Source organism: Salmo salar, chromosome 01 (assembly GCF_965601325.2).
Source record: "Salmo salar chromosome 01, fSalSal1, whole genome shotgun sequence".
Taxonomy (NCBI): Eukaryota; Metazoa; Chordata; class Actinopteri; order Salmoniformes; family Salmonidae; genus Salmo; species Salmo salar.
The window spans coordinates 90,502,647-90,518,218 of record NC_138291.1 but is presented as its reverse complement, the minus strand read 5'-3'; the positions used below and the strand labels follow the sequence as shown (position 1 = coordinate 90,518,218).

The 15,572-nt window shown below is 47.3% G+C and overlaps 1 protein-coding gene across 3 annotated transcripts in view; it reads left to right on the top strand.

Moving 5' to 3' along the window:
- Positions 1-8,961, top strand: part of rhbl4 (Rhomboid-like protease 4) — an 83,738-nt gene extending 74,777 nt beyond the window's left edge. For all 3 annotated transcript variants that reach the window (XM_014207861.2, NM_001173693.1, XM_014207869.3), the window contains 12 exons: positions 273-392; positions 555-724; positions 1,061-1,318; positions 1,870-1,981; positions 2,157-2,231; positions 2,347-2,508; positions 2,957-3,057; positions 3,151-3,309; positions 3,470-3,646; positions 3,912-4,065; positions 7,462-7,685; positions 7,866-8,961. In XM_014207861.2, the coding sequence (XP_014063336.1) occupies positions 273-392; positions 555-724; positions 1,061-1,318; positions 1,870-1,981; positions 2,157-2,231; positions 2,347-2,508; positions 2,957-3,057; positions 3,151-3,309; positions 3,470-3,646; positions 3,912-4,065; positions 7,462-7,685; positions 7,866-8,061 (1,908 nt within the window). In that variant the 3' untranslated portion in view covers positions 8,062-8,961. The remainder of the gene's footprint in view (positions 1-272; positions 393-554; positions 725-1,060; positions 1,319-1,869; positions 1,982-2,156; positions 2,232-2,346; positions 2,509-2,956; positions 3,058-3,150; positions 3,310-3,469; positions 3,647-3,911; positions 4,066-7,461; positions 7,686-7,865) is intronic.
- Positions 8,962-15,572: the final 6,611 nt, after the last annotated feature.

Below are 15,572 nucleotides of genomic sequence, written 5' to 3'. Positions count from 1 at the left end.
TGGTTGTCAGAAACCAGAGAGGACAATCATTTGTGTTGTTTTGTCTGGGGACACTGTCTACCCTTTGTTTACTTGGTATGTCCTTGATTTTGGGTTGGGGTCAATTCCATTAAATGTAATTTACTTCCTACTGACGGAATTTAAATGGAATTGACCCATCATGGTCTTCCTGTCACACACAACAGTAATGTATTATCATGCAATAAATGTAAAACAGACGGTATAACATTAACGGTGATGATGACAACGATGGTGATGATGGTGTGTGTCAGGGCCGTACGGTTTGGGAGAGAGACCAGCGGTGTCGCAGGTGGAGCTTCATGCCAGTGAGTTTCCTGGAGGACGACACAGTGGACTTCCCTGATGAGCTGGACACCTCCTTCTTTGCTAGGGTCAGTAACACACACACACCTGTCCTATTACACATTCACGCACAGATACCACACACACTCACACAGTTTCTCCTGTTCCTCTTCACATCTTTTCCTCCTCCTCCTTCTCCTCTCCTCTCCACTCCTCTCGTTTCCTCCTCCTCCTCCTCCTCCTCCATGCAGGATGGTCTGAGAAGAGGAGATGAGGAGCTGTCTACCTATGCAGACGATGTGTTTGACTCTCCGTCTGAGGCCGCCATTAAAGAGGAGGAGTCTAACACAACTGCAGATGAGAGTGACCTCACAGGTGGCGCCCTGGACAAGAACGAACTGAAGAGGAGTCACCTAATGATGTGAGTTTAACACACACACACACACACACACACACACACACACACACACACACACACACACACACACACACACACACACACACACACACACACACACACACACACATACAGACAGACAGACACACAGACACACACACACACAGACACACAGACAGACACAAACAAGTTGTTGCTGCTACTGTAGCCTGTTTTCACCTAACACACACCCTCTTCTGACCCTCTCTCTCCTTCGCTACCATATCTTTCTCATTCTCTCTCTTTCTGTCTGTCTCTCTCTCTTTTTCTATTTCTCTCTCTCTCTCCTCCTCCTCCCTCCACCTCTCAATTGCTCAACAGACCCCTAGAAAGAGGCTGGCGTAAGGGTAAAGAACCTGGGCCCTCTGTGGTCCAGCCCAAGGTGCGTCTGCAGCAGGAGGTGGTGAGTGTGAGTGGGCAGCGACGGGGCCAGCGGATCACAGTGCCTGTCAAGAAGCTCTTCGCCAGGGAGAAGAGGCCCTACGGCCTCGGCATGGTGGGACGGCTCACTAACAGAACCTACCGCAAACGCATCGACAGCTTCGTCCAGCAACAGATAGAGGACATGGACGACCACAGGTACACTTTATTGTCTTAGAGGAGTTTCAGATTCTTTCATTTCTATTTCAAATTCAGAATTTGCTACATTGCTATGCAATTGACTTAAACTCTGGCATGGTCACATAGTTGTACTTTAACATGGTCACATGTCTAACAGGTTACGATACTACAGGAGAAGTGCCCAGTCACAGCCGTAGTGGAGGAAGCAGCTGTGTCTGAGTTGGCCCCAGATAAGATACAGCATGAGTCATCACAGGATAGTGTAACCCAGTGGTTCCCAAACATTACTGCACCATGACTCACATGAAAGCACCTTTTTTTCTGACTGACCTGGCCTCTAGATACATCAGGACTGTGTGACTCAGTAACAGATGGTCCACTCCCGAGTCCCCGGCACTCCATGTGGGAAACAATGGTGTACACAGGTGTACACTACAAACTTTTGTCCTAGTCGCTGCAGCTGTTTTCAGTGGGAAGCCCACACTGACATAGTGAGGTACTGTTTCTAACAGAGGAGGCAAGCTGCTGTACTGTCTGCGATAGCCTATTCATATTGTGTGTCTCTGCAGGCCTTTCTTCACCTACTGGATCATGTTTGTCCACCTGTTGATCACCATGTTGACTGTGTGTCTGTACGGCATTGCCCCTGTTGGCTTCTCCCAGCACGAGACCGTCGACTCGGTCAGTACCCAGATTTCTTTATACTGTAGTCTGGGTTCTACAAGTTACAGGGACGGGTGTATCGTCATTGCTATGAAGGTTGTGCCTTATATGATGAGTGATCCATTGAAACCGCGTGGTATGTCTGTGTATTTGACTTTGTAAACCCTTTGGCATTTCCCCTCTCTCTCTTTAGGTATTGAGAAATAAAGGTGTTTATGAAAATGTCAAGTTTGTGCAACAAGAAAACTTTTGGGTGGGACCAAATTCGGTAAGTGTAGCTTTTTTAGGCGAATGGACTTTGTTTGATCATTTAAACCTGAACGTCAACTACAGTATGAGACCTTGTCTGTGTTCTGACTGCACATCCTCCCCCTGGCCTGCAGGAGGCGCTGATCCACCTGGGGGCTAAATTCTCCCCCTGCATGCGTCAGGACCAGCAGGTCCATGACCTGATCCAGGAGAAGAGAGGAAGAGAGAGGGACTCAGCCTGCTGTGTGAGGAACGACCGCTCCGGCTGTCTCCAGACCTCACAGGAGGAGTGCTCTGTGAGTCACCCTGGTATTAGACTAATGTTAGACCAATGTTACAGTCTTGTACTGGTTAACGTCCTACGAGATCTGATATCTCCTCTCTCTCTCTTTATCCCTCTTGTCCCTCTCTCTCTCTTTATCCCTCTTGTCCCTCTCTCTCTCATTATTCTGTTCTCTCGTGCTTTCTCTCTCTCTCACTCTCTCTCTCTCTCACTCTCTCTCTATCCCTCTCTCTCTCTATCCCTGTTGTTTCTTTTTTTCTTTCTCACTCTCTCTCTCTCTCACTCTCTCTCTATCCCTCTCTCTCTCTATCCCTGTTGTTTCTTTTTTTCTTTCTCTGTCTCTCTCTCTCTCTCTCTCGTTCTTTCATTCTCTCTCGCTTTCTCTTTCTTTCTCTCTCTATCCATCTCTCTCTCTGTCTCTCCATCTCTCTCTTTCTCTCTCCCCTGTTCTCTCTCTCCAGTCTACTCTAGCAGTGTGGGTGAAGTGGCCTCATCACCCCAGTGCTCCTCTCCTGAAGGGGAAGGTCCGTCAGCACGGCTCAGTCTGCCACCAGGACCCCAGGTAATAGACTGCTTCTTTCTGTACCTCTCTTCTTCTATATCTCCTCTTCCCTCTATTCCTCTAACGTTCTTTCCTCTGTTCCTCTCCTTCCAGGATCTGCATGGAGCCAGCCTCTGTATCGCCTCACGAGTGGCCTGATGACATCACCAAGTGGCCAGTGTGTACCAGGTACAACCCAGGCAACCACACTAACCTCCCCCACGTAGACTGTGCCATCACAGGACGGCCCTGCTGCATCGGTACCAAAGGGAGGTAAGGACACTCTGTTTGTTCTGTCTCTGCAGCTATACGTTGTCGCTGCGATGATGTTGTGATGTAATCCTGTGTGTTGTGTGTGCAGGCTGCTATAAGTTTTTAATGTTGTAAGAACGTTGTGTGTGTGTTGTAATAATGTAATGTGTTGTGTGTTCAGGTGTGAGATCACGTCCAGAGAGTACTGTGACTTTATGAAGGGCTACTTCCACGAGGAGGCTACTCTCTGCTCCCAGGTGGCCTGTCTGGATGATGTGTGTGGCTTGCTGCCTTTCCTCAACCCTGAGATCCCAGACCAGTTCTACAGACTCTGGCTCTCTCTATTCCTCCATGCTGGGTGAGACTGGAACTCCCCCAGAATCACAGTGTCTCATGTCCGTCATGGTGTTGTGTCTTTTTCAGGGCCTCTTCCGCATTACTAATGTATAACGTGTGTGTGTGTGTGTGTGTGTGTGTGTGTGTGTGTGTGTGTGTGTGTGTGTGTGTGTGTGTGTGTGTGTGTGTGTGTGTGTGTGTGTGTGTGTGTGTGTGTGTGTGTGTGTGTGTCTGTGTGTGTGTGTGTGTGTGTGTGTGTGTGTGTGTGTGTGTGTGTGTGTGTGTAGGATCCTGCACTGCCTGGTGTCGGTGCTGTTCCAGATGACCATCCTGAGGGACTTAGAGAAGCTGGCTGGCTGGCTGAGGATCTCTATCATCTACATTGTCTCTGGAATCACTGGAAACCTGGCCAGCGCTATCTTCCTCCCCTACAGAGCTGAGGTAAATACTGTAGATACCCTGTACCGTGATACCTGCCCTACAGAGCTGAGGTAAATACTGTAGATACCTGTACCGTAGATACCTGCCCTACAGAGCTGAGGTAAATACTGTAGATACACTGTACCGTGATTCCTGCCCTACAGAGCTGAGGTAAATACTGTAGATACACTGTACCGTGATACCTGCCCTACAGAGCTGAGGTAAATACTGTAGATACCCTGTACCGTGATACCTGCCCTACAGAGCTGAGGTAAATACTGTAGATACCTGTACCGTAGATACCTGCCCTACAGAGCTGAGGTAAATACTGTAGATACACTGTACCGTGATTCCTGCCCTACAGAGCTGAGGTAAATACTGTAGATACACTGTACCGTGATACCTGCCCTACAGAGCTGAGGTAAATACTGTAGATACACTGTACCGTAGATACCTGCCCTACAGAGCTGAGGTAAATACTGTAGATACCCTGTACCGTGATACCTGCCCTACAGAGCTGAGGTAAATACTGTAAATACACTGTACCGTGATACCTGCCCTACAGAGCTGAGGTAAATACTGTAGATACACTTTACCGTAGATACCTGCCCTACAGAGCTGAGGTAAATACTGTAGATACACTGTACCGTGAGACCTGCCCTACAGAGCTGAGGTAAATACTGTAGATACCTTGTACCGTGATACCTGCCCTACAGAGCTGAGGTAAATACTGTAGATACACTGTACCGTGATACCTGCCCTACAGAGCTGAGGTAAATACTGTAGATACCCTGTACCGTGATACCTGCCCTACAGAGCTGAGGTAAATACTGTAGATACACTGTACCGTGAGACCTGCCCTACAGAGCTGAGGTAAATACTGTAGATACCTTGTACCGTGATACCTGCCCTACAGAGCTGAGGTAAATACTGTAGATACACTGTACCGTGATACCTGCCCTACAGAGCTGAGGTAAATACTGTAGATACCCTGTACCGTGATACCTGCCCTACAGAGCTGAGGTAAATACTGTAGATACACTGAACCGTGATACCTGCCCTACAGAGCTGAGGTAAATACTGTAGATACCCTGTACCGTGATACCTGCCCTACAGAACTGAGGTAAATACTGTAGATACCCTGTACCGTGATACCTGCCCTACAGAGCTGAGGTAAATACTGTAGATACACTGTACCGTGATACCTGCCCTACAGAGCTGAGGTAAATACTGTAGATACACTGTACTGTGATACCTGCCCTACAGAGCTGAGGTAAATACTGTAGATACACTGTACCGTGATACCTGACCTACAGAGCTGAGGTAAATACTGTAGATACACTGTACCGTGATACCTGCCCTACAGAGCTGAGGTAAATACTGTAGATACACTGTACCGTGATACCTGCCCTACAGAGCGTAGGTAAATACTGTAGATACACTGTACCGTAGATACCTGCCCTACAGAGCTGAGGTAAATACTGTAGATACCCTGTACCGTGATACCTGCCCTACAGAGCTGAGGTAAATACTGTAAATACACTGTACCGTGATACCTGCCCTACAGAGCTGAGGTAAATACTGTAGATACACTGTACCGTGAGACCTGCCCTACAGAGCTGAGGTAAATACTGTAGATACCTTGTACCGTGATACCTGCCCTACAGAGCTGAGGTAAATACTGTAGATACACTGTACCGTGATACCTGCCCTACAGAGCTGAGGTAAATACTGTAGATACCCTGTACCGTGATACCTGCCCTACAGAGCTGAGGTAAATACTGTAGATACACTGAACCGTGATACCTGCCCTACAGAGCTGAGGTAAATACTGTAGATACCCTGTACCGTGATACCTGCCCTACAGAACTGAGGTAAATACTGTAGATACCCTGTACCGTGATACCTGCCCTACAGAGCTGAGGTAAATACTGTAGATACACTGTACCGTGATACCTGCCCTACAGAGCTGAGGTAAATACTGTAGATACACTGTACTGTGATACCTGCCCTACAGAGCTGAGGTAAATACTGTAGATACACTGTACCGTGATACCTGACCTACAGAGCTGAGGTAAATACTGTAGATACACTGTACCGTGATACCTGCCCTACAGAGCTGAGGTAAATACTGTAGATACACTGTACCGTGATACCTGCCCTACAGAGCGTAGGTAAATACTGTAGATACACTGTACCGTAGATACCTGCCCTACAGAGCTGAGGTAAATACTGTAGATACCCTGTACCGTGATACCTGCCCTACAGAGCTGAGGTAAATACTGTAAATACACTGTACCGTGATACCTGCCCTACAGAGCTGAGGTAAATACTGTAGATACACTGTACCGTGATACCTGCCCTACAGAGCTGAGGTAAATACTGTAGATACCCTGTACCGTAGATACCTGCCCTACAGAACTGAGGTAAATACTGTAGATACCCTGTACCGTGATACCTGCCCTACAGAGCTGAGGTAAATACTGTAGATACCCTGTACCGTGATACCTGCCCTACAGAGCTGAGGTAAATACTGTAGATACACTGTACTGTGATACCTGCCCTACAGAGCTGAGGTAAATACTGTAGATACCTTGTACCGTGATACCTGCCCTACAGAGCTGAGGTAAATACTGTAGATACACTGAACCGTGATACCTGCCCTACAGAGCTGAGGTAAATACTGTAGATACCCTGTACTGTGATACCTGCCCTACAGAACTGAGGTTAATACTGTAGATACCCTGTACCGTGATACCTGCCCTACAGAGCTGAGGTAAATACTGTAGATACACTGTACTGTGATACCTGCCCTACAGAGCTGAGGTAAATACTGTAGATACCTTGTACCGTGATACCGGCCCTACAGAGCTGAGGTAAATACTGTAGATACACTGAACCGTGATACCTGCCCTACAGAGCTGAGGTAAATACTGTAGATACCCTGTACCGTGATACCTGCCCTACAGAACTGAGGTAAATACTGTAGATACCCTGTACCGTGATACCTGCCCTACAGAACTGAGGTTAATACTGTAGATACCCTGTACCGTGATACCTGCCCTCTAGAGCTGAGGTAAATACTGTAGATACCCTGTACCGTGATACCTGCCTTACAGAGCTGATGTAAATACTGTAGATACACTGTACCGTAGATACCTGCCCTACAGAGCTGAGGTAAATACTGTAGATACCTGTACCGTAGATACCTGCCCTACAGAGCTGAGGTAAATACTGTAGATACCTGTACCGTAGATACCTGCCCTACAGAGCTGAGGTAAATACTGTAGATACCTGTACCGTAGATACCTGCCCTACAGAGCTGAGGTAAATACTGTTGATACCTGTACCGTAGATACCTGCCCAACAGAGCTGAGGTAAAATACACTCCCACTCCCACTCTCCCTTCCTCTCCAGGTGGGTCCAGCAGGCTCTCAGTTTGGTATTCTGGCCTGTCTGTTTGTTGAGCTGTTCCAGAGCTGGCAGATCCTGGAGCGTCCGTGGAGGGCTTTCACCAAGCTGCTGTGTGTCGTCCTCTTCCTGTTCTCCTTTGGCCTGCTGCCCTGGATAGACAACTTCGCCCACATCTCCGGATTCATCTCTGGACTATTCCTCTCCTTCGCCTTCCTGCCATACATCAGGTGAGAAGTTTGTTGATTTCGTGATATTTTTAATTTGTTTGAATGTAAACGCTTTGACATACACATGACTCGGTTGTTGGGTTGAAGTTGCTTGGGGTAATTAGGGGGATTTTATTATTACTAAACATTGGCAAATCATCATCACTATCTGATTATATGATCTATTCTTATTATTTCCAGTTTTGGCCGTTTGGACATGTACCGTAAGCGTGTCCAGATCTGTGTGTTCCTGTTGGTGTTCCTGGGACTCTTCTCAGGGCTGGCTGTCCTGTTCTACGTCCACCCGGTCAAGTGTGAGTGGTGTGAGTACCTCACCTGTATTCCCCTCACTGACAAGTTCTGTGACAAGTACGACCTCAACGCCCACCTCCACTGACCAGGCCTTTGACCGTGCAACTATAATGACTAGAATGGACATTCTCAAAGAAGTATAGCCTCACGCACCAGGATAGCAGGACACAAGTCTGGTGAACAAGACTAGGCTAAAAGCAACGTCACAGCATGGACCGGACCAGGGGAAATATTTGGTGTAGCATTAAGGACATTGGACGTGAAGATTGCCCATCTTGGAAAAATGACCTGATAACGGTTGATCTTAATAACTGTTGAACTGTTGATCTGTTTCCATTCGGTTTTGTTTATATGGACATTGCTAGCGATTGACTGGTCACTTTCAAAGCATAAAGACAGAGAGAGGTGGAAGGGGGTAATATGTGACTGTTTTGCCTTGACACTGATCTCACTCCCCTCTCGTCTTATGAAAACTGAGCCAACACCACCACCTTGGGGCCATTAGACCACACAACAGCCACTGACTCCACACACAGTTGTGGATGGATTTTGTTTTGTATTTTTCTACACAAGTCATAAAGCCAACTAAGAGTTTTATTGGATGACCTCAGACAGGAAGCTATCTCCCAAGAAAGAAAATATCTGTTTAGTACTGTAGGATGACTGCCTCTTGTGCCTTGGTTATTAATGTCAAGTATAGGTCTAAATCTAGGTCCAAGTCTAGGTCCAAGTCTCAAATGGCACACTATTCCCTGTACAGTGAACTTATTAGTGCACTATATTGGGTCTATTCTCTATATAGTGCACTACGTTTTGGGGGATAGCGAATAGTGTGCCATTTGAGATGTGCCCTATGTTACACCAGACAAACCACGTGTAGCTTAACATGTACTGTATAATGCTGTCTAAGAGTGGTAAGTGTTTGGAGGGTAGCGTTTTAGCTACCTGCTTATCTGTACCTGACAATACAGCAACACAAACTGAAGCTTTTTGTCTGTGTCCACTTTATTTCTGTTGTGTGAATGTGTCTTGTTGCACATGCATGTTTCCCTCAGTAGAGGGCAGAGTTTCCCCCAGTAGAGGGCAGAGTCTCCCCCAGTAGAGGGCAGAGTCTCCCCCAGTAGAGGGCAGAGTTTCCCCCAGTAGAGGGCAGAGTTTCCCTCAGTAGAGGGCAGAGTCTCCCCCAGTAGAGGGCAGAGTCTCCCCCAGTAGAGGGCAGAGTTTCCCCCAGTAGAGGGCAGAGTTTCCCCCAGTAGAGGGCAGAGTTTCCCCCAGTAGAGGGCAGAGTCTCCCCCAGTAGAGGGTAGAGTTTCCCCCAGTAGATGGCAGAGTTTACCCCAGTAGAGGGTAGAGTTTCCCCCAGTAGAGGGCAGAGTTTCCCCCAGTAGAGGGCAGAGTCTCCCCCAGTAGAGGGTAGAGTTTCCCCCAGTAGAGGGCAGAGTTTCCCCCAGTAGAGGGCAGAGTTTCCCCCAGTAGAGGGCAGAGTTTCCCCCAGTAGAGGGCAGAGTCTCCCCCAGTAGAGGGCAGAGTCTCCCTCAGTAGAGGGCAGAGTCTCCCCCAGTAGAGGGCAGAGTCTCCCCCAGTAGAGGGTAGAGTTTCCCCCAGTAGAGGGCAGAGTTTCCCCCAGTAGAGGGCAGAGTCTCCCCCAGTAGAGGGCAGAGTCTCCCCCAGTAGAGGGCAGAGTCTCCCTCAGTAGAGGGCAGAGTCTCCCCCAGTAGAGGGCAGAGTCTCCCCCAGTAGAGGGCAGAGTCTCCCCCAGTAGAGGGCAGAGTCTCCCCCAGTAGAGGGCAGAGTCTCCCCCAGTAGAGGGCAGAGTCTCCCCCAGTAGAGGGCAGAGTTTCCCCCAGTAAAGGGCAGAGTCTCCCCCAGTAGAGGGCAGAGTCTCCCCCAGTAGAGGGCAGAGTTTCCCCCAGTAGAGGGCAGAGTCTCCCCCAGTAGAGGGCAGAGTTTCCCCCAGTAGAGGGCAGAGTCTCCCCCAGTAGAGGGCAGAGTTTCCCCCAGTAGAGGGCAGAGTCTCCCCCAGTAGAGGGCAGGGTCTCCCCCAGTAGAGGGCAGAGTCTCCCCCAGTAGAGGGCAGAGTTTTCCCCAGTAGAGGGCAGAGTTTTTTCGAGTAAATGGCTTCCATCAGGGACATGTCACATAAGATGCATATCTGATGCCTTCATTTATAAGCTTCAACAAACCTAGTCTAAATGGCTGTTAAAGTAAGATGTATAATGCATTTATAATACTCTGTGTTATCCACATTGTCTCTGCCAGAAGATATGTAGGCTAATGTCGACTAGAGACCCCATGTTGTTCCATGGCTCTGGCCTCTCATAATTTCAGTGTCTGATATGTTTATCCCACACCACTCATAATGGTGCACATCAATACCTCTCTTTTGCTGTTTACTAATTCTCTCTTCCTCTCCTTGAGTCACCAGCCCCTTCCCACACATTCACACACACACACACACACACACACACACACACACACACACACACACACACACACTATAATTTATGGTGCACTTCAAGTCCTCTCTTTTGTCGTTTACTAATTCTCTTTTCCATCCCCCTCTCCTTGATTCACCAGCCCCTTCCAACACACACACACACACACACACACACACACACACACACACACACACACACACACACACACACACACACACACACAGAGAGAGAGTCTGTAATTGAGTGTTAATTAGTATGTACACTCAAGCTTGCTGTTGAAGGAAAGCTGATTATGACAAACCCTTATTTGCAGCCAAGGTATAATAGCTACATAGTATGTTTAGTATGTTTAAGTCAGTTAAGAACAAATTCTTACTTACAATGATGGCCTACCAGAAGGCAAAATGCCTTCTGCGGGGACGGGGGCTGGGATTAAAAATTAAATAAAAATATAGTACAAAACACACATCACGACAAGAGAGACACCTCAACACTACATAAAGAGAGACCTAGGTCAACAACATAGCATGGTAGCAACACATGAAAACACAGCATAGTAGCAACACAACATGACAACAACATGGTAGCAACACAACATGGCAGCAGTACAACATGGTAGTAGCACAAAACATGGTACAAACATTATTGGGCACAGACAACAGTACAAAGGGCATTCAGAACTGTCATGTTCCCACCTGTCACTAGAGGGCGGCAGAGACGTCCTAGAGACATTAACAACACTCAGGTGTGTCCTATTTACTCATTATGATTTCCCTGTTAAAAGAAGTGTGTTTTCTGTTGTCCTTTGCTGAAGCTTACATTGTGTGCTGTGTGCGTTTGTCTCCTGAGTGAGTTTGAGACATAGTGTTTGTTGTTTTCCCAGTGTTACTGTGATCCTTCCTTTACGTTTCTCAGTAAAGTATTATGTTTACCCTTAACCACTGATTCCTCATCTGGTCTCTTCTCTGCACCTGGGTCCAACCTCACCATGTCACAGCAAGCTTCAGCCTACAACATGGACCCAGCAGAGATCACCCAGATCAAGAATGTTGTAACCCAACATTCTTGAGGAGCACTGCTGGGGTGGCACCAAGAACAACGCTTCCTGATATCAGATACCCTCCGGGCACTTACCGACTCCCTCCAACCACAGTCCAAGCCCATCCCAGGATCAGCCAAAGCTCAAGTCTCATCATCCAGTGCTACAGGTGTCGCCGTAGTTCCTCCAGGGAACCTGCACCGGGGACCCAAGATCCCAGCCCCCGAACGGTATGACGGCCACCCGGGAGGATGCAAGGGGTTCCTCACCCAGGGCTCTCTGGTGGTCGAGCTACAGACCTCTTCGTTCCATAATGATCAGGCCATGATAGCTTACAAAATCTCTCTACTCTCAGGTAAGGCCCTGGCGTTGGCCTCGGCCGTGTGGGAACAGCAGCCACCATCCTGCAGCTTCATATTAGCCTTCACTGCCAAGCTGCGACGAGTCTTTGACCCCACAGTCGGCGGATGAGAAGTGGCCAGCCGACTGTTCATCATGCACCAAGGGGCCAGACCAGTGGCTGACTTCGCCATTGAGTTCCGCACCCTTGCCGCCGAGAGTGGGTGGAATACGGAGGCACTGGTCACCGCTTTCCACTAGGGGTTGTCTAGCTCCATCAAGGATGAACTGGCCTCTCAGAAACTGGGAGAGGACCTCAAGTCCCTGATAACCCTGGCAATCAGGATCGACAACCGCCTCTGAGAACGCATGAGGCGGCGCTTTTTTAACACCACCCCAGTACCCTGGTTTCCTGAGCACCCCAAGCCCCTGAACCCAGCATTGAGGAGCCCATGCAGCTGGGATGCACACATCTGAGCCCACAGGAGCGTGACAGGCGCATGAGTGAAGGCTGCTACCTCTACTGCGGAGGTCTCGACCATCTCCGTGCTACCTGCCCAGAGCTGACGGGAAATGCCAGGGTTCGCCAGGAGAAAGGGAGACCCTGACGAGCTGTGCAGTTACCCCTCGGCTACCCAGTCACCGTCTGTCACTACCCGCAACCCTCCACTGGGACAACCATCAGCACCAGATTCAAGCCTTTGGTGACTAAGACCCCACCTAGAGCCTTGCTGCGTCCCCCTGCATCCATTGAAGACCAAGACTTCTCCGCTCTCCCTCACGAATTCTTAGACCTCCCAGAGGCCTTCAGTAAGAGGCAAGCCGCCACCCTCCCTCCTCATCGTCCATATGACTGCGCCAAATAACCCCTACCCAGTTCCACCCCTCTCCGGGGCTGTCTTTACTCCCTCTCGATCCCTGAAGCTGCATTCATGGACAATTACATCCGGGAGTTGCTGGAGGCAGGTTTCAGTCACTCCTCAACATCCCCAGCTGGTGCATGTTTCTTCTTCATGGGAAAGAAGGATTGATGTCTGTGTCCCTGCATCGACTACCGAGGGCTGAACAGCATCACGATTAAGAACCGTTACCCCTTACCCCTGATGTCCGCTGCCTTGGAGCTAGCCCAGGGGGCCCAAATCTTTTCATCAAACTGTACCTCTGCAACGCCTACAATCTGGTGAGAATCAGGAAGGGCGATGAATGGAAAACTTCCTTTAACACCCCTAGTGGGCACTATGAGTATTTAGTCATGCCAATCGGATTATTGAACTCACCAGCAGTCTTCCAAGCATTGGTCAATGACACTCTTAGGGATATGTTGAATCGGTTCGTCTTTGTTTACCTCGGCGACATCCTGATCTTCTCCAAGACCCTTCCGGAACACATCCGGCACAGCCGCCAAGTCCTGAGATGCCTCCTGCAGAGTCAACTATACATCAAGATTGAGATGTGTGAGTTCCATGTATCCCAAGTCTCTTTCCTGGGCCACATTCTCTACTGCAGGCATCCAAATGGACCCTGTTAATTTATTTATTTTATATATATTTTTTAATAATATATATATATATATATTTTTTTTTTGTTGTACTCCCTGACGAAGGCCATGCAGCCGAAACATGTCGGATTTTTTAATACTTTGTTTCTATTGAACATGCCATACTAATAAAGGCATTTTAATTAATTATATGAAGAGTGCCTTGGTCCTCCTTTCTTTTTGAGGACCCTGTTAAGGTTAGGGCGGTCACTGACTGGCCCCGTCCCACCTCACTCAAACAAGTCTAGCGGTTCCTCGGATTTGCCAATTTTTACAGGTGTTTTATTCAGAACTTTGGTGCGGTGGCAGCTCCTCTCACGGCCCTAACCCACAAGTCCCAGACCCGTTTTGGCTGGACCCCTGAGGCTGACAGGGCATTCATGGAGATTATGGGATGTTTCACCTCCGGACCCATCCTCGTTCATCCTGATCCTACTCGTCTCTTCGTGGTAGAGATGGACGCCTCAGACACCGGAGCAGGGACAGTCCTTTCAGTCCTTTGGATCCCTGCTTTTTAAATCTGGCAGCTGATTTCATAGCTGAACCACTTGCATATCTGTTTAATCTAACCCTGGAATGTAATGAAATTCCAAAGATCTGGAAATCAGCATTTGTCCTGCCACTTTTAAAAGGGGGAGATCCAACTCTTTTAAATAATTATAGGCCAATCTCAAAGCTGTCACCCCTGGTGAAAATACTTGAAACCCTTGTGAGTGACCAGCTAAAAGAGTTTTTATATACTAACTCTATTTTATCAATGTACCAATCGGGTTTCAGGAAGAAGCATAGCACAATTACAGCAGCCATGAAGGTTTTAAATGATATCACTGAAGCTCTTGACAAAAAACAGCATTGTGTCTCACTTTTTATTGATCTCTCTAAGGCTTTTGATACAGTTGATCATGCTATACTAAGGCAGAGATTGTCGAGTGTAGGTCTTTCAGAGCATGCAGTTGCATGGTTTGTTAACTATCTGTCTGATAGAACTCAGTGCACTCAATTTGATGGGCTTAGGTCTGTTAAATTGTCTGTCTTAAATGGTGTGCCCCAAGGCTCTGTACTTGGTCCTCCCTTATTCACTATTTATATAAATAATTTAGACAAAAATGTCCAAAATGCACAACTTCATTTTTATGCTGATGAAACTGTTATTTACTGTTGTGCTTCATCTCTTACAAAAGCTTTCCAGAACTTGCAAACTGCTTTTAATACTGTTCAACATACCTTGTCTCAATTGAAGCTTATCCTCAATACTGACAAAACTAAACTACTGATGTTTTCTAAAGCAAGAAATAGACCCCTGAACCTTTCACCTATTACTACCTGTCATATAAATATCTTGGAATTTTGATTGATGATGGCCTCTCTTTTAAAATGCATATTCAACAACTTACAAAAAAATTGAAGCTGAAATTAGGATTTTATTTTAGGAATAAGGCTTGTTTTTCTTTTGACGCCAGAAGGAGGCTAGTATCAGCTACATTTATGCCGTTACTAGACTATGGGGATATTTTATATATGAATGCTTCCGCTCAGTGTTTGAGATCAATTGACACCCTTTACCATGGCACTTTGAGATTTATTTTAAATTGCAAAACCCTTACGCACCACTGCACTTTATATACCAGGGTTGGCTGGCCTTCTCTAGTCACTCGTAGGCTCAGTCACTGGTATACTTTTATTTACAAAGCCATTTTGGGTTTACTACCTTTTTATTTGGGCATTTTTATTGTTCAGAAATGTGGTGGGTACTCTCTTCGTTCGAGGGACTTTATCTTGCTAACTGTTCCAAATGTCCGAACTGAATTTGGTAAAAGGGCTTTTATGTACTCTGCGCCATCGTCTTGGAACGCCTTACAAAATACTTTTAAACTGGAAGAACTTGTCCCGATTGGTATTTTTAAATCACTGATGAATGATCTTGAGACTGATTCCCTGACATGTCAATGTTTTTAATTTGCTGTTTTTGATTTTGTTATATTCTTTGTTAATTCTATGGTTTTTACTAGATTACTTGTAGTTTTTTATGTTGTTTGTCTAATTTTTGTAATGACTTGGCGCTGCCTATCTTGGCCAGGACGCTCTTGAAAAAGAGATTTTAAATCTCAATGAGCCTTTCCTGGTTAAATAAAGGTTAATAAATTCATAGCGGAACGAGGGGGAACAAGAGAATGCACCCATGTGCTTTTCTTTCCAAGCGGTTCTCTCCAGCAGACCGCAACTACGATGTAGGCAACCGGGAG